The sequence below is a fragment of the Echinops telfairi genome, unplaced genomic scaffold, assembly GCF_000313985.2.
Source record: "Echinops telfairi isolate 266 unplaced genomic scaffold, ASM31398v2 ScPeMD7_3533;HRSCAF=4204_0, whole genome shotgun sequence".
Classification (NCBI taxonomy): Eukaryota; Metazoa; Chordata; class Mammalia; order Afrosoricida; family Tenrecidae; genus Echinops; species Echinops telfairi.
Window position 1 is genome coordinate 58,665,813 of NW_022107431.1, and position 24,554 is coordinate 58,690,366.

A 24,554-nucleotide genomic window follows, 5' to 3' on the forward strand; every position below is an offset into this window, starting at 1 on the left:
ACGAGGGTTGAGGGGGGAGGGGAAAAAAAGAGGAGATGAGCCCAAGGGCTCAATGGAAAGTAAATATCTAGAAAAAATTATGGAATTATATTGGATAAAATTGATGTATGGATTGTAACAAGTGTTGTAAGAGCCCCCAATAAAATGATCTAAATGAAAACCCAAACAAACCACAATCATAATGTCTAATCTATAATTTCCTATTTAAGCTATTGGAGGTTGAAGGAAAAAATAAAGGTGAATTAAATGTAAAAAAATTATAAGTTAAAAAATAAAACCTGCATTAAGGAATATGAAGTGTCTATTAAGAAGCCCTAGCTGTTTAAAAAGGTCTTGATAGATTTCAAGTGCTCAGGTGTCTACCAACTTCCTTCCCTTTAATACTCGCTACATCCAACTATTCACTTGTCTTTTAGTATGTCATATTGTGGTGGCTGTGCATTGGTATGCAAGCAAGATGAACAATTCAGTAGTTGGGAACTACATTTTTGGTGACAGAACTGAAGGAGGAGACTACATGACAGAATTTCGTAAGACCAATGACTTCTTCATTGCAAATGCCTTTTTAACAACATAAATGGTGACTCTTCCCATGGACCTCACTGTACTTAGTGCACAGAAATAAAATTGACACCTTTCTTGTCTCTTGCTCTTTGGTGATTGGACCAGTATGCGGCTGCTTTAGCTTGTTCTCTGCCTCAATTTGAGAGCTACACTACCTGTGGGATACCTAACCCATGGACTGTGTTGCTGTAGTTTGAGGTTCCTTCAAGACCTGCTTCCCCATGCTACTGGAGTATACATCACTGGAGCTAGGACTGTTGAAGCCTGTCATCTGGCTGACTGTTGGTGACCTGCCTTGCTGTTTACTGCCTGTGGCTGGATAGCCTGAATTACTTTACAGAGGACTTGGCTGTCTGCTTCCTTGACTTGCAACTGGCAGTCCTCAAGACTTGAAGGACTGCCAATGTATTTCTCACAGAAGTGAGTTGCACTGAGCCATTTGTACTGCTCTATAATTAGCTCTTTATTTCTTATGTTATCTATCTATCATTTATCTATATAAACATATATAAAATCGTAAGTGTCCTGGTTTTGTTTCTCTAGAGAACCTTCTCTAACATAGATATCATCAAGAACATTACACATTAAGACAGAAAAAGGTCATTAAAAAGACAAGAACAATAATAGAGGCGATTTATAATGTTCTCCAATAAAATGATAATGATATCTCTAAAGCGAATCAGGAATATATATGAGTGGATTTTGAGCTTGTACTTAATCTTAGCCCTAATCTAAGAACAATTAGTTCTTATGACATGAACTTATTCAGTACTTGTCTTCATGAAGAGATCACTGAAGCTATAAGTATTAAAGCAAAATGTGGTGAAGAAATCAGATGGTTCCTGGCTCTCAGAATTAATGGTGTCTGTAATCTTAAAGGCTCGTCTGAAAACAAGAAGCCAGGTCAGCAGTTTGAAACCACTAGCCAGCTCTACAGAGGAAGGATGAGGCTTTCTACTCCTGTGAAGATTTGTAAGCTCAGAGACTCACTGGACAGTTCTCACTTGCTCTATAGGGTCACTATGTGTTAGTATTGACTTGTTGGCAGGGGAAGTGAGGCCCAGGGGGATGATTGATAATATTCTTTAACTTAAAGTGACAATGATGTCTCATTAATCTTAGATTTAAAAAACTTATTACATTGAACTTTAGGATTTGTAAGAAACAGGAGCATGGCCACTTAATAATTTTAATTTTTTATGACAGTGGAAAGATACAATTATTTTTCTATTGCCACTATCAATTTTCAAATGTCTGTTGCATAGTGGAACATACTTATTCATTTCAATCCTTTTCGAAGGATTACAGCTACTTCTAATATCAATGGCATTTTAGTTGTCATTAAAATAGATACTACTTTTACTTATTTGCATGAAAAAACTTATAAACCCCGATACTATATACATGTTCTAATTAAATAATCAAGAGTCTATAATTTTAAGTTGAAAATGATAGACACCTCCCTTAAACCAGCTTAAATGCAAAGGAAGATTCACAGGGAAAACGCTGAAATGGGTTACATAAGGGTAGAAATCAATAATTAGAATAGCTGTAGAGCTATGAGAGGCTCTGCCTCTAATCTGTTTCTGGGTGTCAGGGTTTCCCCACACAGTGGCAGACATGCTGTTAAAAATAGGGGCTTTATCCTTCTGAGTTTCATGGCCAGGGAAGGAAGAAGATTCTTATCATCTGTTGCATAAAAAACATGGCTCCTCACCACTTTCAGGTCTGGAATTGAACTCACCCTGTGGCTCGATTTTCAGTCAAATAAGACTAGGGAGGTCGATTTTCAGTCAAATAAGACTAGGGAGGTCGATTTTCAGTCAAATAAGACTAGGGAGGTCGATTTTCAGTCAAATAAGACTGGGGAGGTATGTACTTCTTAGGATAATTAATCAATCAGTTGAGATCAACATGGCAGCACTTATCCCAGAACAAAGTTCAGAAGGGTTAGGAAGGAAAAGGGATGAAACTGAAAAGCACAGGGAGGAAGTGGAATATATGTTGTGACATTGGGGGATTGCAATCAATGAGATGAAGCAAAATGTATGTGAATTGTTGAATATAAAATCAATGATCTACCCTGGAAACCTGCACTCAATTCAAATATGTTAAAAACACATATACACACACAAAACCTAGGTACACATTTTATTTGCTCACCTGGAAGCATATATACACCCAGGAACAAGCACTGCAGGCAGAACTTAAGCATATTTTATGAGTAGTCCAACTTGGGTCACCTGCTGATCCCTCTAGTCAAGATGTGTGACAGATTTTAAAAGGATGGTGTCAACAATGCCAGATAAACAATGCTAATGGTCACTACAAAGAGATTCCTATCTTGGTGTTTTATTAGACTTTTACACTCCATACTGTAACATTAGAGAGATTATCGAAATATGATTTATTGAGTTATATTTATACCAATACTAGTGATTTCAAGGTGGGAGTATTTTGCCTACATGGCAATGCTTGCTTTAGCGAAGGATTTGTTATGGCAATGATGCTATTGAAACCAGGTGTTAAAATGAAAACATTAAAACGCGATGGGTTATAAAATTCTAAAGTGGGATGGCAGATAAAGACACATTTTGTAAAGACAATGTCTGTGATGGGCTTCTTCACTTGAAGCTCCTTACCCTCAATGGAAGTACAAGTGGGAAAGGTTGCTGAGGATGAGGGCAAATTCATGTATAGAATTTTTTTTTTAAACAAAATTGTGATCTGCTCTTCATCTGAAGACAGGAGAAAGGACTGCAGAGCAAGTATTACTGAGAGAACCTGATCTGTGATTTTTTTAAGTTAAAGAGTCAAGGAAATATAGAGGACAATGTCATGACTAGCTGTGATGTGGTCGAATGAAGAAGAGTTGATTCTCTGTTGGCATTGTCTTGCTCTCCTAGATGTTATGGGATGTCAAGGATGCCTGAGTGTTTCTTGCATGTCAGGTGTTCCAGACACAGAAATGGCAAAGATGCTAGATGAGATCCTGCAGGAGCAGGTCATCAAAGAGGAGCCAAACAAACATCAACAAAAGTCAGACACAGATCAATAGATTCCTTGCAACAAAGGAAGAAGTGAGCAGCCACTGAAATGCAGAGCAATCACCCTAGACAAGGAAACTGCAGAACAAAGTCCACCTGGAATGGGGGATATTAATGCAGAGAATCCCCAAAACTACATGAAAGTTCTCTAGAGAAGAAAGTTCTGCCAGTCTTTGAGGAAGGAAAACAAGATCTTGAGAGTCAAGTAAGATGGTTCCTGCAATTAACTCAACCCTTTCCCCACCTTGTTTTTATATAGTCTACACAGAATGTCTTTACATTCTTTTCACACGGCAGATTCAGAAGCCAGTTAGCAAGATGGAAGTGTCCATCTAAAGGTCTAATGGGGAGCATAAATGAGAAGAGGATATAAGGGTACTCCTACCACTTTTTCTAAAGCAGGCCTACAGCAAGCCCCAAACTGGGGACTGGGAGTAGCTCTACTTTGAATGCATTGACTACTTAGACCACTATGGGAGTCTGGGTATTCCCTAGTATCAAATTGAGGCTTTGAAACCTAGAGACATAACAATAGTTATTTAGGACAGACATGCTTGTCTTTGCTTTATTCCAGTGTTAAGGGCAGGGTTCACACTTAAAAAAAATAGAAGGAGAATTAGAAAAAGTTAAAGGACATTTTAATGATATCTTTAGTTTGACTATTTTTTTCGTAGACGTTCCCTGAACTGAGTGATCAGCTTCTTTTTACCTGCTGTCAAGTAGGCCTTTGATACATGGCAACCTCATGCACAGTACAAGGTCAGACAGTTGTGATCTGTAGCATATTAAACTAAAAAACCAAACTCACTACCACTGAGTTGAATCCAACTCATAGCAACCCTATGGGTCAGTGTAGAATTCTCCCTGTGCGTCTCTAAAATGGTAACTCTGTTTGGGAGTCGAAAGACTCACCTTTCTCCTGTAAAGCTGCTGGAGAATTTCCAACTATTGACCTTGCTGTTAGCAGCCCAATGTGGAAACACTCGGCATACTGGTTGGCTAATTTTCAGAGGTTGATTGCCAGTTCTTTCTTCCTGGTCTGTCCTACTTAGGAAGTTGAAAGGCAGACAGTGACCCTATTGAGGTTCATTGACTGTGGACTGTGACACAAGCTCAGATCCTATCAGCTTTTATCATGTTTGATTTACGAAAAATTTTTGTACACTATTTGTGTCTATGTGTATTAGTATACACATATTTTATATTCTTTATCATCCAGTTCATCTGGTATCCCAATATAATATCAATTATAGAAACAGCTTTGTTGAATTTAGAAATTATTTAAGAGTCAGACTCATAGTTTAAAGGCAATAGAGAAAAATGAACCACTAATTGGAACTAGAAAAATATATTTTTACAGAATTAAAATAAAAAACAAAATGCCATTTAAACGTTTTAATTGGTTTCAGTTTTACAACTGCAATCCAGATGGTCTCTTTTCAAGTAGTTTACAATGTCTCTGCTGAATAACTGAATTACCAAAGCAGCTGTGATTAACATTTACCTAAACAAAAAAACATGTTTGCTATTTGTTTGCAAAAAAGTACCTGCTTTGCAGGGGTTGGACAAAAACATCATGATTGAATTACTCTAGATGGCATTCTATTTTAATAAAATAGAGAAAAGAGATAAATAAGAAGTGCACATATTAATTTATATCCTAAGATGAATGCTGATTTCAATTTTTTTATTCATCAGGTGTCAGAAACAATATATCTTTTGTGAATTCTTCCAGTTTTATGAACCTACAATTTTAAAATTTATTTAAAAGTTTAATGTGAAGAAACTGCTTTTAGACTTATTTAAAAGCTTTGTTCACAATTCTCTTTAATTAATAATTAAAACATTGCATCCTCGAAACCACTGATCCTTGGAGAAATTTGTTTCTGATATAAGCTGAGGTTTCGTAACTCTGACCTTTTAGCAAAGTTAAACTTCTAGAAGTGAAAAGTAATTGGATTTCTGGATGCAAATACAATGTCTTTGGAGTCAATTAAAGAAGAAAATCTTTAAGGGGAGGTTTTGGTGAGTTAGTTTCTTCCACCAAAAAGAAAACTCATCAGGGGAAATTCTTACTACAAAGTGACACTGTGCTCAATGGCCATCTTTGGATATATTTGTTTGTACATGCATGTTAAAATTTACTAAAGGCAGAAATTCGAATGAACCATTTCTGTCTAGTAGCGTATATGCGAGGACTCGCGCTGGTGACATCGTGGTTATGTGTTTGGTTGTGATCCTCAAGGTCTACAGTTTGAAGCCACCAGACACACCACCAGAGAAATTTGGGGCTTTCTACGCTAATAAATAGTTACAGTCTTGGAAGCTCACAGGGGTAGTTTTGCCTGTCCTGTAAGGGTCTCTATGAATCAACATCCACTCAGTACAGTGAGTAGTAATAGTAGTAGTAGGGGAAGTATGCACCTTGCTTTGCTTTTTTACATTACTTTTAAGGAATGCATGAATGAGCCACCTTTTTTTCACATTTCACCCACATTGGATATTGTCTGGCCTAATAATTTATGCTATCTATGGTTCTCAATCTTAGCGTTCTCAATGCTCCTTAAAATTTTAAGTCCATAATTTTAAATCTTTTCATGCTTTTTTCCCCATTCCAGTTTCTATTCTTCTTCATTTATTGTGCAATATAAATTTTAGGGTTTGCTTGTAAAGCGATTGTATTGATGTTAATGGATTAATTTGAGGAACTTTTACATTTATATTGTTTAAAATTATTATTCAGAGCATGTTACAACCTTCCATTTACTTAAGACTATTATATATCTTCTCAATTGTAAGGAATTGCTTATAATGTTCTGTTAGGTCTGGTTGGCCAGAGAAACCAATCCAGTGACACAGATGTGTACGAGAGAGCTTTATTTATTTATTTATTGCATCATGGAATTCCAAAGATGAGAGAGCAGAGAAGAGCGACGTCATGGGGTTCCAAAGTGGAGTGGGCGGAGACTAGGGGCGTCATGGTGTTCTAAAGGGGAGTGGATAGTGACAAGAGGAGTCATAGAGATCCAAAGGGGAGTGGGCGGAGCCAAGGGGCATCGTGGGTTTCCAAAGGGGAGTGAGCAGAGACAAGGGGCCTCATTGGATTCGAAGGATGTGTGGGCGTAGACAAGGGCCCACATGGAATTCCAAAGATGTGTGGGCGGAGACAAGGGGCGTCATGGGGTTCCAAAGGAGAGTGGACAAGATTAAGGGCATCATGGGGCTCCAAAATGGAGTGGGCGGAGTCAAGGGGCGTCATAGGGTCCCAAAGGGGAGCGGGCAGTGGCAAGGGGAGTCATAGAGATCCAAAGGGGAGTGGGAAGTAACAAAAGGAGTCATAGAGATCCAAAGTGGAGTGGGTGGTGACAAGGGGCGTCATGGGGTTCCAAAGGGGAGTGGACAGAGACAAGGGGCGTCATGGAATTCCAAAGATGAGTGGGGAGACAAGGGGCGTCATGGGGTTCCAAAGTTCAGTGGGTGCAGAAAAGGGGCGTCATGGGGTTCCAAAGGAGAGTGGGCAGTGACAAGCAGAGTCATAGAGATCCAAAGGGGAGTGGGCAGAGACAAGGGGCGTCATGGGGTTCCAAAGGGCAGGGGACAGAGGCAAAAGGCGTCATGGAATTCTAAAGATGAGTGGGCAGAGAGACAAGGGACTTCAAGGGGATCCAAAGTGGAGTGGGTAGTGACTAGAGGTGTCATGGGGTTCCAGAGGAGAGTGAGCAGAGAAAAGAGGCGTCATGGAAATCCAAAGATGAGTGGGCGAGGGCTTTATATAAAGAAGTAATTATGAATCCCCAGCCTAATCCAGCACAAGTCCTTAAATCCAATAATTGTCCATAAGACCCTCTTCAGACTCATGCAGTCACAAGCAATGATGCAGAATGCAGGAAGGTCAAAGGTTGGTGCGTGCAAAGTTGTGTGGGTCCAATGGCAGCGGAAGCATCAGGTCTCAGAATGGCCCCCAACTGGAAGGTGAAGGCTAAGAGAGAAAGGAGGTTCCCGGGGCCTTCTTTATGAGAAGACCAAGCCCACAAAGAGGCACCATCAGGCTGTGACCCGATTGACGGATTGAATACCACCCCTACATTGTTATATATCTTCAAGCTGACATGAAATTGTATGACCACCACATGTCCCAAAAGTGAGCTTGATAACCTGCAGTGAGTTTTGATAAATAACTCTTATCAGGGAAAGCAGTTCTCTTCTATTTCCATAATAGTTTTATTGAATTATAAATGTCAATTTTATCAATGCCCTTTTAAGATTTTTATATATTTTCTACTTTTATGTATTTTTGTGACAAATTATATTAATAGATGTTCCGAAGTTAACTTATATTCCTGAGTTAAGTATATTTCTTATCATATTGATGAAAATTTTTTACTAAGAACTTTATTATTTAGGTTTCTTGGGGAGGGGCTAGTTCTTACGTAAGATCCTCCTACAGTTTTCCTTTCTTTCATTGTTTTAATGTAGATTTTACTTTAAAACTATGTTCTTAATTTTTAAATTAGGCATTTTGCTTATATCTTGCTCCTCATAAAAGTTTAATTTTTTCCTTAGATTTTCTGTAAATTTCCTATGATGTATTTGATTCATATTAATTCACATCTTTGGTCAACTCTGGAAAAATTCTGAACCACTTAAAAAGTATTGCCTCTTCCTTTGATCTCTCTTCCTTCCATCTGGAGCTCATCTTCAATTCCTATTGGACGTTCTCCTTCTGTAGTCAACATCTCTATATCCCCCTAGAGTAGTTTTCCTGGTTACATAGCTCATTCTAGATAATTTCTTTAGATCCATTTTCAAGTTCAATAATCTTTTCTTTAGTTGTTTCGTATTTAATAATTTTAAACACATTGATTTTCTGTTGTATTCCTATAGATTTTTCTTCTATTAGCTTATATACTTGTGAAAATAATGCTTCTCTTTGACTTTGGCCAATGCTAGGTTGCTTCTCACTGAATTCTTTTAAATATATTTGAGTTTTTAAAATTTTTTTATGACTAGAAGATATAATTATTTTTAAATTCACACACACACACACACACACACACACACACAAAGGGCTTCAAAATGTTTTCAGAAAAAATTCCATTGCCTTTTAATTCCATTTTCCACAAACTTGTATATGATCTTTTTCTTAAAAACTGTATCGTCTGTCCTTCTTGTTTTTCTAATTTCCATTTCCATTGTACTATCGCATCAATTCACAGCAAGTCAATTCCGTCTCAGGCAATCTCAGATATGTCGGAATAGAACTGGCTTCTACAGGGTTTTCATTAACTGTGGTTTGTCAGAAGTAAATTGCCAGTTTTCTCTTTCAAAGAGCCTCAGGGTGAATTTGAACCCCCAAATCTATTAATTACTAGCTGGGATCTTAGCTACTTGCTCCATCCAGGGACTCTAATATTTTAATACACATTGTTAATAAAATAGTTATCTAATATTTCTCCTCTTCCTCCTCAAAATAAAAGAATCCCAGACCATTTTTATTCTGATTACTCTCTTCATAGCTCAAATGTCATTCCCCCCCAAGATTTAGCTTCCACTGCAGTCCCCAAATTGAATATTATTATTATTATTCTATAGAGAGGATGTTAGAAGCCTGGTAGTGCTGTCTGGTAAACTTGTCCTACTAACTGAAAGCTGAATGATTCAAACACATCAGTGCACCTGTGGGCAACTATGTGCTCCCATGCAGATTTATTGCCCAGAAACCCTTTCTAGAGTTCCTGAGTTAGAACAGGTACTCTGGTGACTGCGTTGGGCTGCTAAAACGAAATCAGCAGTTCAAAACCACTCCTTGGTGTGTGTGTGGGGGGGCACTTCTTAAAAAACCATCTGCCGTAGAGCCAATTGGGACTCATAGGACAGAATAGAACTACCCCTGTGGTTTCTGAGACTCCACTCTCTACTGGGGTCAAAAGCTTCATCTTGCTCCCTTAGAGCCGCTGTTGGTTCTGAACTGCTGACCCTGTGGTTAGCAGCCCAAACGTGACCCATGACTTTACCAAGATTCCATCGAGAGAAAGGTCAGGCTTTTGACTCCCTTTAAGAATAATGAAAAAATTGTAAATAAAAAAAGAAAATAACAAAATGCTGTCCTTATTATTCCCTCAACCGTAAATGTTTATCTAGGATTTTCTCCATGCCAGAAAGACATTGTGTTAGGCAGAGAGGGTACAACGATGAATAAAATACATGTTGATCAACCCCCCCCCCCCCCCAAAATACAGTTCTTGGAAACACAGAGGGCAGTACTATATTAGACTTTAGTTTCGCTTTCAGTCAGAAATCGGCTTCTTGGGGCTGTTGGAGTGTTTTTAAAAAAAAATCATTTTATTTGGGGCTCGTACAATTCTTATCACAATCCATCCATCCATTGTGTCAAGCACATTTGTACATTTGTTGCCCTCATCATTCTCAAAACATTTGCTTTCTACTTGAGCCCTTAATATCAGCTCATTTTCCCCCCTCCCTTCCCACTCTCCCTCCCTCACAAACCCTTGATAATTTATATATTATTATTATTTTGTCATATCTTAACACTGTCTGACGTCTCCCTTCACCCACTTTTCTATTATCTATCCCCCAGGGAAGAGTTCACATGTAGATCCTTGTAATCGATTCTCCCTTTCCAACCCACCCTCCCAGTATCACCACTCACACCACTGGTTCTGAAGGGATCGTCGGCCCTGGAGTCCCTGTGCTTCCAGTTCCTGTCTGTAACGGAGTAGGAACTGACTCGATGGCAGTGGATGAGAGGCAGTGTTTAGACTTACCCACCTGTGTAGCACCATTTATTATCTACTTTTTCTTTCTGCTTTTAAGTTATTTCTCCCAACAGGGCATTCTTCAGACTTCTTTCTGTGAAAACTTGATAAATGTTTACGTACTGTGTGTTGAATATATTTTTATATTGCTCTCATTTGTGAATGATAGTTTGGTTATAAAATTGTAATTTGAGTATTATCATCTTTCAGCCATTTGAAGTTCTTATTTCATTGTCATTTGGCTTCTATTGCTATTGTAGAGAATTTTGTTCTCTTTTTATATTTTATTCTTCTGTAGGCTGTGACGAGTCCATACATGCTTTTAGGATCTTTTCTTGGACAATAGTGTTTAGCCATTTTTCTAACATGGTTCCAGGTTTGGATTTTATTTAACTTGCCTGCGATGCAGTATGATTCTTGAAAATGATAATTCAGTTGTGGAAACTTCTAGTCATTATCTTTATGAACCTTTCTTGCCCTTTCTATTTTCTCCCTCTGGAACTCCTATTAGATACAAATGAAAACTTCTGGTTTGTCTCCACATTTCAGCTTTTTTTTAAAAAATCTTTTGCAATATTTAGTAGTGTCCTCTATTTTAAAACCATTACTCAGTTTTGTTCAATATTTTGTTTACCTTAATATTGCATATTTAGTTTTAACTATTTATTTATTTATTGACGTTATATTTGATGTTTTAAAAAAATCTTTTTTTTTTACAACTCATCACAATCCATACATATAACCATTGTGTCAAGCATATTTGTACATTTGTTGGCCTCATCATTCTCAAAACATTTGCTTTCTACTTGAACCCTTGGTATCAGTTCCTCATTTTCCCCTTCCCTCCCCCACCCTCCCTCCCTCACAAACCCTTGATAAGTTATAAATTATTATTATTTTTTCATATCTTACACTGTCTGATGTCTTCCTTCACTCACTTTTCTGTTGTCTTCCAGGGAGAGGGTTATATGTAGATCCTTGTGATCAGTTCCCTCTTTCTACCCCACCTTCTCCTTCCCCTCCTGGTATCACTACTCTCATTATTGGTCCTGAGGGATTAATCTATCCTGGATTTCCTGTGTTTCCAGCTCTTTTTTGTACCAGTGTACATCCTCTGGTCTAGCCAGATTTGTAAGGTAGAATTGGGATTATGATAGTCTGGGGAAGAAAGCATTAAAGAACTAGAGGAAAGTTGTATGCTTCATCGTTGCTATACTGCACCCTGACTGGCTCGTCTCCTCCCCATGACCCTTCTGTAAGGGGATGTCCAGTTGCCTACAGATGGGCTTTGGGACTCCACTCTGCATTCCCCCTCATTCACAATGATATGATTTTTTGTTCTTTGATGCTGGATACTTGATCCTATCAACACTTTGTGATCACACAGGCTGGTGGGCTTCTTCCATGTGGGCTTTGTTGCTTCTCAGCTGGATGGCCACTTGTTTTTATTCAAGCCTTTGAGAGCCCAGATGCTATATCCTTTGATATCTGGGCACCATCAGCTTTCTTTACCACATTTGTCTTCAGCGATCATGTCGGGAAGGTGAGCATCATGGAATGCTAGTTTAATATAACAAAGTATTCTTGCATTGAAGGAGTACTTGAGTAGAGGCCCAATGTCCATCTGCTGCCTTAATACTAAACCTATAAATATAGGCACATAGTTCTATTTCACCATCATCATATACAAATATATTTACACATGTACATGCCTGTATTTAGACCTCTATAAGTGTCTTTTGTCTCCTAGTTCTCTCTTCTATTTCCTTTTACTTTCCTCTTGTCTCACTATCATGCTTAGCCTTCATTTGGGTTTTAGTAATTCCACTTGGTTACATTGCCCTTGACCAAGCCCTACACCCTCCTCGCCATCGATTTTGGATCACTTGTTGTTCCCTTGTCCCTGGGTTTGTTTTAAGATATTCAGTTTTAAATATTCATTTATTGATTGATGTTATATTTGATATTTCAAAACCTGACTAAAGCAAAAAATTCAAACACACTTCCATGGAGTTGATTCCACTGATAGTGAACTTTCAGTACAAAGTAGATCTGCTCCCTAAGGTTTCCAGGCCACAAATCTCAATGAAGTAGACAGCCTCATCTTTCTCCTGCAGAAACCCGATTGGCCGGTTACTCTTTCCTCCTTCTCTTCCTCTCTTCTCTAGCTTCTCCTCCTCCTCTTCCGTCTTCCTTTTTTGTAAAAAAAATTTTTTTTCCTTGTAAGTTAACAAATTTAAATAGATTTATATTCTATATTCAAATGTTTTTTTGTCTCACAATCTTGAAGGTTTATTTCAATTGATTATTACCTCTCTTTTGCTTGCTCATATGTGTTCTTTATTTTTTCATTATAAATTTATGTACCGAGATAAATGGGTGGAGAGAATGTGCAATTCAGTTTGGAGTTTGGAGCATATTATAATTATGATCACGCTGTGCAGTCAAGTACAAGATTTTTTTCTTTTAAAAGTATCTTTATGTGTTGGTATTTAATTATGATTATTGAAATAACCATAGAATAAAATGGCTAATTTATTTTAGGTTTAAAAAAATCTTAGATTATGTTAAAAATCATAATAGGACCAGTTGACATATAAAATTCTCCATGTGTAGTATAGTCTGATAATAGTTTTACAAGACACACATAGTAATTATTTCCTAGCAAAAATAGAAGGAGGTGTATATATTTGGGGCAGCCAAATATGGGAAATGTAGTTTATAGTGATAATGTGAAGTATTTCCTTCTTTTCAAATTACATAAGTTATGTTTTGAATGATTAAGTCACTTGCCCAAAGATTTCACAACTAGTAAGTAATGGAACTATACAGTCTTCACAGAAAGAATTTTGACTCCCAGTAAAAGTTTCTTTCTGTGGCCAGTTATCACACACCAATTACCTACCTACTCTCCCTTTCTTTTAGAGTAATAAATCACTGATTTTTTACAGAGAGACACATTAGCTTAAATGAAGACACTTATGCGAACCCTAGTTTACATCTCAGTGCAGGATATATCAGCATTCTGCCCAAAGAAATATACATAATATGATAAATGCAACTTCCAGACACTGACCTTCATGAAAAGGCATACGTGCTTCACTTCCACTTCCTCCTTTGTGCTGGAACACAGATATGCTCACAGCAGAAGGCTTAAGAGATGCTCATGCTAAAATTATAAAAATCATTTTCAGTCAGCAGTTAACATTCAATAAGACATTTTTGTTACTGCCATTGCTAATCTCATTATACTAAAAATCTAGTTTCAGACAGTTTGCAAAAATATAAACTACTTGCTGAGTTTTAGTAAACATTTAAAAAGGGGAGTTCTCTCTCCATTTAATTACAAAGTTATTTTTTTCCAAAGCAAAATAGTTTTACCCCATCAATTAAATGGGAAACTACTGTTTCTTAAAATCTCTCATATTAACCCTCTTTCATTAACATCATGTTCTTTTTATTTTCAAAAGCTTATATTATATATAAGCAAAGCTACCAATAATAAAATACCTATTCGCAGCAAAGGTACAGTAATAGACTTTTCCATTTATCTCACTGAGTTATCATTTTGAGAAGCCCTGGTAGTGTAATGATTAAGTGCTTGGCTGCTAATCAAAAGATTGGTGGTTGGAATCCACCAGCCCCCGTGAGGGAGAAACGACCTGAAGAACATTCTTGTAAAGGTTGCAGCTTTGTAAGCCTAACAGGTAGGTCTACTTTGTCATGTACGGTTGTGTGGTACTTACATAATTTCACGTCAGCTTGATATATCAAAGTGTTAGTGTGGAGTCCAACCTGTCAGTCAGGTCACTACCTGAGGGTGCCTCCTTGTGGGTGTGGCCTTCTCGTAAGGAGGGCCCTGGGAACCTTCTTCCTTCTCTCTGCTTTCACTTTCATGCCAGCAAGCCACTCTGAGACCTGCCAGAGCCGCATCATTGCGCGTAGCTCCGTGAGTCTGAAGAGGGACTTATCGACTAGTATCAAACTTATGGACTTCAGTTGGACTGGGCTGGGATGTTTTCTGGATATACAATTACTTCTTGATATAAAACTCTTTCTTACACATATATGAATGTCTCTGGATTTGTTTCTCTAGTTAACCCGACCTAACACGGTTGCTTGATTCAGAATCTATTGGTGGTACACAACAACAGCATAAGATGACATACAGTGGATATATTTATCTAATTACAGTGAACCCTCGCCACTTCGCGCTTTGACCGACCTCCGCGGCTTCACTCTATCGCGGTTTTTGGGTAACAGCGCATGCTCTGTCATTACTGCCACTGATTGGCTCATACTGTACACGCTTGATGCCATAAATAATATAATAAATAATAAATGATAATTGTAACGTCCAAAATGTTTTACTGTATTTTCCATTTTTCGTTTAATAAATTGGGTAATACGAGTGTAATGGTGACTAAAGGGTGTTTTTTTCATGTCCTCTATGCTCTAACTACGAAAATATTTGATTTACAAATAAGGAATCCTACTTCGTGGAATTTAATTTATCACGGTAGGGTCTAGAACCGATTAACCACTATAAACGAGGGTTCACTGTAATGTTTTACATTGTGTCCAACTTTTCATTGTGTGATAAACCTCATTTACAATATAATAATTTTGGAAAGTTACTTTTGTTCTCTTTTTATTCCCTGTAAAAGAGGAACAGTACTCGCATTTTTTCTCTATGGTTGTAGAGGACATAATATGTATGTGCATATGTGTGTACATGAATGTACAAGATATTCAATGTAGTCTCTGCTACATTGGAAACACACATGATACCATCATTTTCATAAAGACATAAGTTTATTAAACAATTCAGACTGGATGAAGTATAAGCAGGAGTTTATTTTTTTCCTGTGCAGCCATCAAAATTTCTTTGTGGATTAATTTCTTTTTTAAATTTATTTTTTATTGTAGTAAAGTATATATAACAAAACTGATCATTTTAACCAGTTTTAAGTATATAATTAGCAGTATCAATTACATTCACACCATGTGTGAATAGCTAGCTTCATCAATATTTCCATATTTTTTTCACCCCAAACAGAAATTCTGTACTCATTAAGTTATAGCTTCCATGTGCACCGTAATGCTGGAGAACGAAGTCCTTTTCTACTCTAGAGCCCTGTGTTCTACTACAATGCTAAGAAATCTTCAGAGAGCCTTCCCAGCTAAGATGAAGGCAGAATAAAAGCTTGATGATCTACTTCTAAAATTCAGCCAATGAAATGAAAACTTTATTGGCCAATCAAGAAGCATTGATACTGGGCATGGTGCAGGGCCTTTTGTAATCTTGTGCATAGAATCAATATGAATTGGAGGCCAACCCAGTGGCTGCTAATAACAATGAAAACAGTAGAGGCAAACTTTCCCTCTCTTGGATAATAAACTACAAGTCCCTCTGGTTTTGTTGCTTGAAATTCTGGTCTAACCTAGTAATTATCATCACCATTTCCATTTAGTCAGAGGAATAACTAAATCTTCAGTATCTTACCCCATTTATAGCTTCTCTTCCCCTTTCCTGTGCCTCACCCAGAATGGGAGACCCACAGTGAGAGAAGGGAGAATGTGTTATTTCCTTCAGTGGGTCCTAGTTGTCCCTCCCTTTGTCCTCTCTGGTAACAGTTGCTAAATAATAAATTATTCTGAAATTTTACACATTTGGTTAACATGTGCTTGGAGTTTCCAGGAAATATCATGGTAGTTTCAAGACAGAAGAGAAGAAATGCTTAACCAACAATAAATGGTAAGTTTATTATTCTCCTTGCAATGAGTCAATTGATGTCATTCAAATGTCTTAAAGAATTCTTGAGAATTTATCCTGGGACTGCAGTGTCAGTTTCAAAATCCTCTGAAATCACTGAAATTTTGGGAGTATTTTCTTTTATAATTCATGATGATTTATTTTTGGCTTATCACCAACTGAGCAAAATTTTAGTTATCTTCATTTGTCTGATCGTGCTCCAAATATTACTCTAGTGCAATTATTTTTAATAGTTTAGAATCTGATAATATAATTTTACAGAAAAATTATGGTTAGTAATGTAGTTTTACTGACAGTGATGGTGTTTATTTTCACTTATTATTTACTAGTAATGACCATTTCATTTGGATCGTTATGTCCTACAGTAAAGGCATCTTTTGATCATCGAAATATATACCAGAAAGTCAAAGATTTCTGGCATTTATAAGAAGGATTTGTGTTAAAGCCAACATCTTTTGCCAACACTGAAAAACAAATTATGTCGCTATAATTTCTCTGTATCCAATCTGTGAAGGAGGCTAGGTGATGAGGAGTAGGCTTAGATGGAGTGCACTTGGCTGAGTTACTACACTTGAAATACAAATATTCATTAAGAGATTACACGAGGAAGGTGAAATTACCAAAGCTTCTGGGACAATTTATAAACAACTGGACTGATGAAAATTTGAACAAGTATAGGCTCCAAAACTTTCATAAAATTCTGTAGCTCACAAATAATATAAAAATCTGACTTTTTTTTAAAAGTTACATAAATTCCGGCAACCTTGCTGTAATGGCAGGCAGAAAAAAAATTTATTTCAACCATTAGTGTAATCAACATAACTTTATGGAACTAATAAAATAATATGTCAAAAACTCTTTATACTTAGGATTCCCACTCAGCCTCCTTCACCCTCACCCCATTAGATCAGACAAAACAAACAAAGAAATAATAACAACAAACCATGTAGAACTGCTTCATAAGGGTTCCTTGGTTACAGTGTTGACAGAAGCAGATCACTAAGCTTGTCTTTCGTGGCACTGCTGGGTGGGTTCGAACCACCAACCTTTAGGCCAGAAGTTGAGTGCAAACCATTTGTTTCACCCAGGAACCTTTCCCATAGAATGAATTCTCAAAAACATGTAGCAATCTTTTTAAAATCATTGTTTCATAAAACCTGTTTCTAATAGATAGCCTGTATAGTACTTGATACCAAAACCTATTCCTTGAAAGAAAGAAAAAAATCTTTTTTTTTTTAATCATTTTATTAGGGGCTCATACGACTCATCACAATCCATACATACATCAATTGTGTAAAGCGCATTTGTACATTCATTGCCCTCATCATTCTCAAAACATTTCCTCTCCACTTAAGCTTACTAGAGGTGAATAACTTGATACAAAAAAGCACAACTTTCCAATACCTTAATGTATATATCTTTGAATAATTTCTCTTGAACCAATTTTACTTTTGTCCTCCAACACCATCAATGGCTCTGTTCAAATCAGAACAAACTTTAGAGACAGGCAGAACTGGTTGGAATAAAGAAATGGAAATACTTACCTTTCCAGTATCACTGGTACTCCCATCTAGGCATTTTTCTTAATATCTAGACTCCCTTATACTTCTCTTTGAGATCAGAGGCTGTCAGATTTATCAACATTATTTCTCTATGGGGGTGCGAAGGGGATGAGGTGGGAGAGATACCAGCTGGGTAGGCCAGGGTACCAGTAGCAACCTAGTGATATTTAAGCCTTTGAGTCACTGAAAATGAAATTATTGAAAAACTGGAAAAGAAAATTTAGGTTGTAATAGAATTGTTCACTGCTTTGTTCTGTTCATTGCATTGTTTTTACCCTCACTAATAAGGGTAAAATGTTTACACATTAATAATTTTTAAAAAAAGTAATCTGTATTTAGATGCAGTCCTTATACTTAAGATGGAATAACATATTGGAAAATTTAGATATTTGGGTTCAGTCCTAATTACAGTATAAAAACTGATTTTCACTCAAGCTCCACAAACATTTTACTGTGGGTAGAACAGAAATAGCAACATTCATATCAGCACATGAATCAACAACTTTCCTGATTTTAAACCATGGAGTATTTCCCTTTTCAGTTTTCACAACTACAAAGGCCTAAGAATAAGATAATTGAGTGGACAATATGGTATTTGGTCATAATAAGGACTTATTATGACCAGGAGCCTCATGGTGCAATGGTTTAACTCTAGGGTGTTAACTGAAAAGTCAGAGGTTGAAACACACCTTCTCAGACTTGAGGCCACACGACAATAGCATATAACCAGAAGCCACTTAAGGTCAGAAGACAAGATCCGAGGCGGAGAGGAGATCTTGAACATGGGAGGCAGGTGAAGTGGAAAGAGCTATTGTCTGGAAATAGAAATTTATTGTTGTTCTTGGATGCCATTAACTGAATTCCAATTTACAGAGAACCTATGTGGCAGGCTAAAACTGCCGTTAGGTTTTCTAGGCTGTAATCCTTCTGCAGGATACCTGGTGATGTAAGGTTAGGCTGCTCCGTGGCTCAACAGTTCGAACTCACCAGCCACTCCAAAGGGAAAAAGATAAGGCAGTCTGTATCCTTGGAAACTCTTGGGCAGTTCTACTCTGTCTTATGGTAGCTAGGAGTCAGAGAATCACAGACCCTGTAGCTAGCAGTTCAATGCTTTCCTGGTCCAATGCTTACAACAAAGTACCACCAGGAAGGCTTTTAGACGGTATTAGATTGATTATTTAAAAGTGTAACAAAGTGCTATTGTTGGCATCAGAAAATTATGCTTACTATAAAATTATTATTATTTTTGGAATCCTGATAAAACATCGCAGATGTCTTCCTAATCACCTACTTGATGGTAGGCACAGTTGAGACAGGAAGAGCTGGGGGAAAAAGTAAAGCTGCTTTGGGAGAACAAGTAATCTACGATTTCTTAACATTTTTAGGGACGATAGGATAAATAAATACCTCCAAACAGCCAGGGCGGACTGCGTGTTTAAAGGAAGTCTCCACCCTTTACAGGCGTGAGGGCGTGTCCTGGACCCGCCCATCGCCCGGCTGGTTCAACCCACATCCTGGCGCTTCCAGGGGGCGGAGTCTGCGCTGTGCTGACGTCACTGCGGAGCGCCCGGAACTCTTCGTTGGCGGGGGATTCAAACGTCTGTTCTGAGTCTCGGAGGCCGGTGAAGAGCCTGAAGCCCAGAGGGTTCTGCCCGCCTCGGTTGGCGGGAGAGTCGGCTCGCTGCCCGAGGCGGTTGGTCCCGGAGAGGAGAAATGGCGTTCTCCTCCACAGCCCCCCGGGCGAGAAAGGTCAAGCGCAGGGCGCCTCGCGGCTTCCTCAAACGCGCCCTGAAGCTGCGGAAGCCTCACCTACGGCTGGAGACGAATGGCGACTTACTGGTGAGAGTCTTCTGCTTTTCGGGCTGGGCGTTGGGAAGGAGAAACTGGAAAAAATAAACCCAGTCTTGGTTTCGCCCCCCACACCTAATTTAGAGCCCTGCTAGGCCACTTCCGTCAACTTCTAGGTAGATTTTCGTGCCAGTGTAAGGAGCCCTGGTGGCGTAGAGGTTACGCGTCGGGCCGCTTTTGAAACCTCGGCTCCGCGGGAGCAAGAGCGGCTTCTCACGTGAAGGGCTTCAGGCTCAGGCTCTCGGGAGCCGTCGGCCTCGACTTGGTGGCGGTGGGTTTGGTTTGCATGTCAGTTTATATTGCTGGCGCTCAGTTGATTCGAGGAACCTTGACATGTAGCTATCGGACCTTTTGAGAGGCATATTTAAAAAACAACACGGTTGAGAACAGTTGCCCATTGTGCTTAATGTGTAGTTGCGAAAGGCAAGAGAGCCACTCTGAATTATATGCCAATAAAACGGTTTAAAAGAGAGAATATGGGAGACAGAAAAGGTTGTAAACTATGGTAAGGGAGCAAACTAACATCCAAATTTATAAAACTACATTTTTTTTATAAAGGTAAAAACGTTTGTTGAAAAGTGAGCAGATGACCGTCCTGTTTAAGTTATATAGCGATGCTTTATAACCTATTGCTTATATCTATTGTCTACCGTGTATATAGCCTCATTTCATACAAATGAACTTCCAAAAGTTCATGGTAAATTTCCATTTGCCACAGACGTTTTGAAACCCTCTTGTGGACTTGTCCTGAGAAAGTTTAATTTTATGGAATGTAAAATATACTAAAATAAATTCTATATAGCTTTAAATTGAATTAAATGAGTTAATCACAGTATGTAAATTATTGTCATAATTAATGTTACAGTACAGTTTGAGATCCATTAATTCTAAGTCATTATTTGAAAGCATCAATGGTCAAGTTTTAAAATCTTTTAAAATTTGCTCTTTTGAAGATTCATTTGAATTGCTTACTATTTGTTCATCGGTTAGCAGAGGAGTCCAGGATAAATGCTTGTGAGAATAAGTGTGGAGTAATTAAAAAAGAACATATCCTGGCTGCAGCAAAGGTAAAAATCTTACTTTTCTTTTCTTGAGCAAAGCATTTTTTGAAGAAGGATTAATTTCAAGGAAACAACTGATTCATATTTGGATTCTTCATTCAGCTTTGTTGACTGAGTTTGAAGCTTGGCTTTTCGTGTTAGTGGATTTTAAGTATGGAGTTAGATCCCCCCGCCCCCTATATGTATACTAAGGATTTTTGATGGAAAGATTTATAGTCACTGATTTTTCACAGTTTAGCAAGAAATTACGTTTTGACTGCTTGACTGTAGGATTGTAACTTTTGCCCACTGTTGTCAAGTTGATTCCAACTATAAGCAACCCTATTGGACAGATCAGAACTGCCCCAGAGCATTTCCAAGGTGTAACCTTTCAGAAGCAGACTATTGTGTTGTTTTAAAAACATTCTCTACTTTATGTCTGGGTTCCAATGTCAATTGCCATGGTGACACAGAACCCACAGACAAAATTTATGATTAAAGGGTTTATTAAGGGAGTTAACAAGTTGTATTGCTAGTGGGAAATGCTCAGGATAGTTGTCAGGACATGTTACAAAGTTCTTTTGGATCTGCTAATAAATGCCCAAAGGACACTGCTGTAAGCCTCAATCAGAAGACATTAAGCTCAAGCTCCAAGCCCAGCCTACCCAATGACGTGTCCAGAGCACCTTACGCTGTAAGCCAGCTTCCTGAACAAAAATACTCAGCCTTACATGGGTTGGTGTGTTAGTCTGGGTTGACTAGAGAAATCCAGAGACACTCATGTGTATAAGAAAGAGCTTTATATAAAGAGTTCTTTTATATTAAAAAAACACCCCAGCCCAGTCCAGATCGAGTTCATAAGTCCAATACCAGTCCATAAATTCCTCTTCAGACTCAAGCAACACATGCAATTACTACCGAATGCAGGAAGATCACAGGTCAATGGCAGGAAGTCTTGTGGATCCAGTGGTTCCTCCAGCTTCAGGGCTCTGGCTCCATCAGTGTAGCTCCATGTGGCTTGTCAACAGGAATGTCAAGCAGGGAGAGTGTGTGTCCTACCTCCAGGGAGGAAGACAGTTCTCAGAATCCTCAGGAGGTCATGCCCACATAGAAGCCTTATTGTCCTTGCCTGATTGACAGGCTAGCCCTCACCCATTTGCTCAAGTTGACAGAAGATTATGTAACTGCCACCGTTGGGAAGTCCACCACTCTGTTCCATGTTCTGGCTCCTGGTTCTGTTGCTGGTCCTCTGATTGTTATAGCTGTCTTCTAGAGCCAGGAGGCTTACTGGGCAGGGATTTTGGGTCCAGAGGACACACTATACTTCTGGCTCTTGCTGGCAATGAGATTCCCCCTCCTGATTCTCTGAGGGCTTACTTATATGCAACAGGACGGCATTCCAGGGAATCCTGTTCCCAATTATTCACAAGTAAATCCTATCAGTATCTTCCCCACCTTCGTAGCAGACCCATGCAGGAGAAAGTTGCTTGGTGGGAGTTAGAGATTTTGGCTAGAGGAGCCATGTTAAATAATTCACTCTCTCTGCAACCCTGACATCTGTCCCTTATGCAGTGACTGATGAGTTCAAGCCACAACCTCTAGTTAATAGCTGAGTACTTAACCACTGTGCTAACAGGGCCTCCTCATGGGATTATAGGAGGTGGCTTGGTGGTTACTCTTTGGACTGCTAACTGCATGAAAGAACCATGAGACTTTCTAATTCCATAAAGAGTTACAGTCTCAGAAATTCCCAGGGGCAGTTCTACCCTGGTTGCTATGAGTCAGCATTGACCCAATGGCAGTGAATTTGTGGGTTTTTTGATAGGTAGTAGAGAGCATTATCACCTAGGAAATTTACCTTGTTCTTGATTATTTTTAAAGATCCTAATTCGTTAATTAGCTATTTTCTAACTTTGTTTTGCTGTTTCAATGTCTTACTAATCAAATTTCTTATATAAGCAGAGAACATTGCCTAGTACTTGTGTTTCTATATAATATGATGCTTAGGGTAGAGTTTTCTAAATGTGTTCCTGAGATTTTAATAGATGGACAACCACTAAAAGTCAGATAAATAAGTGTATTCCTTCTTGAATATCCACATGATATGGTTTTAGTTCAGGATTTTGTAAATTCACTTGAGGATATAATACTTTCATTTGAAGTGTTCATGTTAATGAAGAACAGAGAAAGAGTCTTGGTGGTATGATGATTAAGCTCTTGTTGCTAGCCAAAAGGTTGGTGCTTCTGCAGGAGGAAGGCTTGGCATCTGCTTCCATGAATATGGCAGCCATGTAAACCCTATGGGCTGTTCTCTCTGCAAATAGGGTCACCATGGGTTGTTTCATTCTGCGCATGTGCTATATGTTCTCTATGCTCCCTACCTAGTGTTGAGCATGGTGATAACTAATCTAATTCCCAAAGGAATTCTGCCCAAATTATTAAAAATTTTATGCCACAGTGGATTTGTGTTGCGTTAGAGTTATGGAAAGCATCCCTGCTGGCTCACAGTTTTGTGCTTGTCTGCCAACTGAAAATTAAATTAGATTTTGAGAATCTAGAATTGTTTTACATTCATTGAGAGAAGGAGACTATAGCCACCATATTCCCTAATCATCTTCCAATTTGATTTTTGCATATTATGCACATAGGACTCCTTATCCTTTTGTTAACTATTTTCTTGATTTTCTACAGATATAATATTTGCCATGTGTATAATACGAATCTTCTTTTATTACCCCTCCCAGGTAATTCTAAAGAAGAGCAGAGGTTAGAAGTCAAAGAACACATTCTTGAAAACTGTGTATTATTTTAGATGCTAACAGGAGTCAAACTAATTTTTACATATCTACTTAGCATTATAGATATTTAACTATTGGCTAGATGAGTATATATGTGTATTTTATTTTACTAATATTTAAATGTCTCAAGTAAATGCATAAATTCAAAGATTTTGTACCATTGTGATTTCTTTCAGTAGTCTTGTCCATTTCTATTTTCCTTTTGTTATTGCACATATTTTCTATACGATATATATATATAAGCTTAATTTTAGATACCTACTCTTCCTTCACCAACTAGATCTCACCTACCATTTGCAATTATGACAATAGGAACTATATCTTAATATTTTGTGAATTAATCATGTATATTTCGCAGTGGTGAATGCCAGATTTGAAGTGCTAATAACAGTTATTAACACTGGCTGTGATGGTTAAGATTATGTGTCAGCTTGACTGGGCTGTGGTTCTCAGTGGTTTATAATGTTGTAGTCACCTTCCATTTTGTGATATGATGTGGCTATCCTCTATTTTCATGTAATAAAATTAATTTAGTATTAGTAATGAGGCAGCATTTAGAACCTAACTATAAGATAAATGAGAACTAGGTGCACTTTGAAAAAATGCTTAGAATTAAGTATATATGTATATATTTAGACTTTAACCGAAGTTACCTGTGGAATTACTCTCCAAAGAAAGATAACATGCAAGCAAATCTAAGTGCATTACAAGTATTAGTGTTAGTTTGTAATGCCTTCACATAAGCAGTTCTATTTATCATTATGTTCTTAAAATAATTATTCAACATTTTTTTTTTCAAAACCTAGCTACCTAGTTTTAAAAGTACATCCTAAGAGAAGTGCCAGCCATCATGATGTCTCGATGAGGCATCATTTCCCTCTCCCAGGGATTCTTAATAAAATTTCTCTATGTAAAAACCCCACTCTATTCCTCTCCAAGCAAATCTTTATTTGGGGAAGGCAAGAACCTGAAGCTTCGGTAGCATTTCTGGTGAGCTGAGCCAGGAAAAAGAATATAAGTGCTGGACTTCTCTTGCTCATCCCCTCTCCACTGTGGATCCGACTGGAGCCTTACCCAGGGAAGAGGTGAGTGGCCACCAGTCACCTCACTCTGCAGTAAGAGTCCAGGCGACTCTCAGAGATT

At 38.1% G+C, this 24,554-nt stretch overlaps 1 protein-coding gene across 1 annotated transcript; it reads left to right on the forward strand.

Moving 5' to 3' along the window:
• The first annotated feature begins 19,341 nt into the window (after positions 1-19,341).
• On the forward strand, positions 19,342-23,851 carry CENPW (centromere protein W). Its single transcript, XM_004702054.2, has 3 exons — positions 19,342-19,564; positions 20,527-20,640; positions 23,358-23,851. The coding sequence occupies exons 1-3, from the start codon at positions 19,439-19,441 to the stop codon at positions 23,382-23,384; spliced, it is 267 nt and encodes an 88-aa protein (XP_004702111.1). The 5' UTR covers positions 19,342-19,438; the 3' UTR covers positions 23,385-23,851.
• The last annotated feature ends 703 nt before the right edge of the window (positions 23,852-24,554 follow it).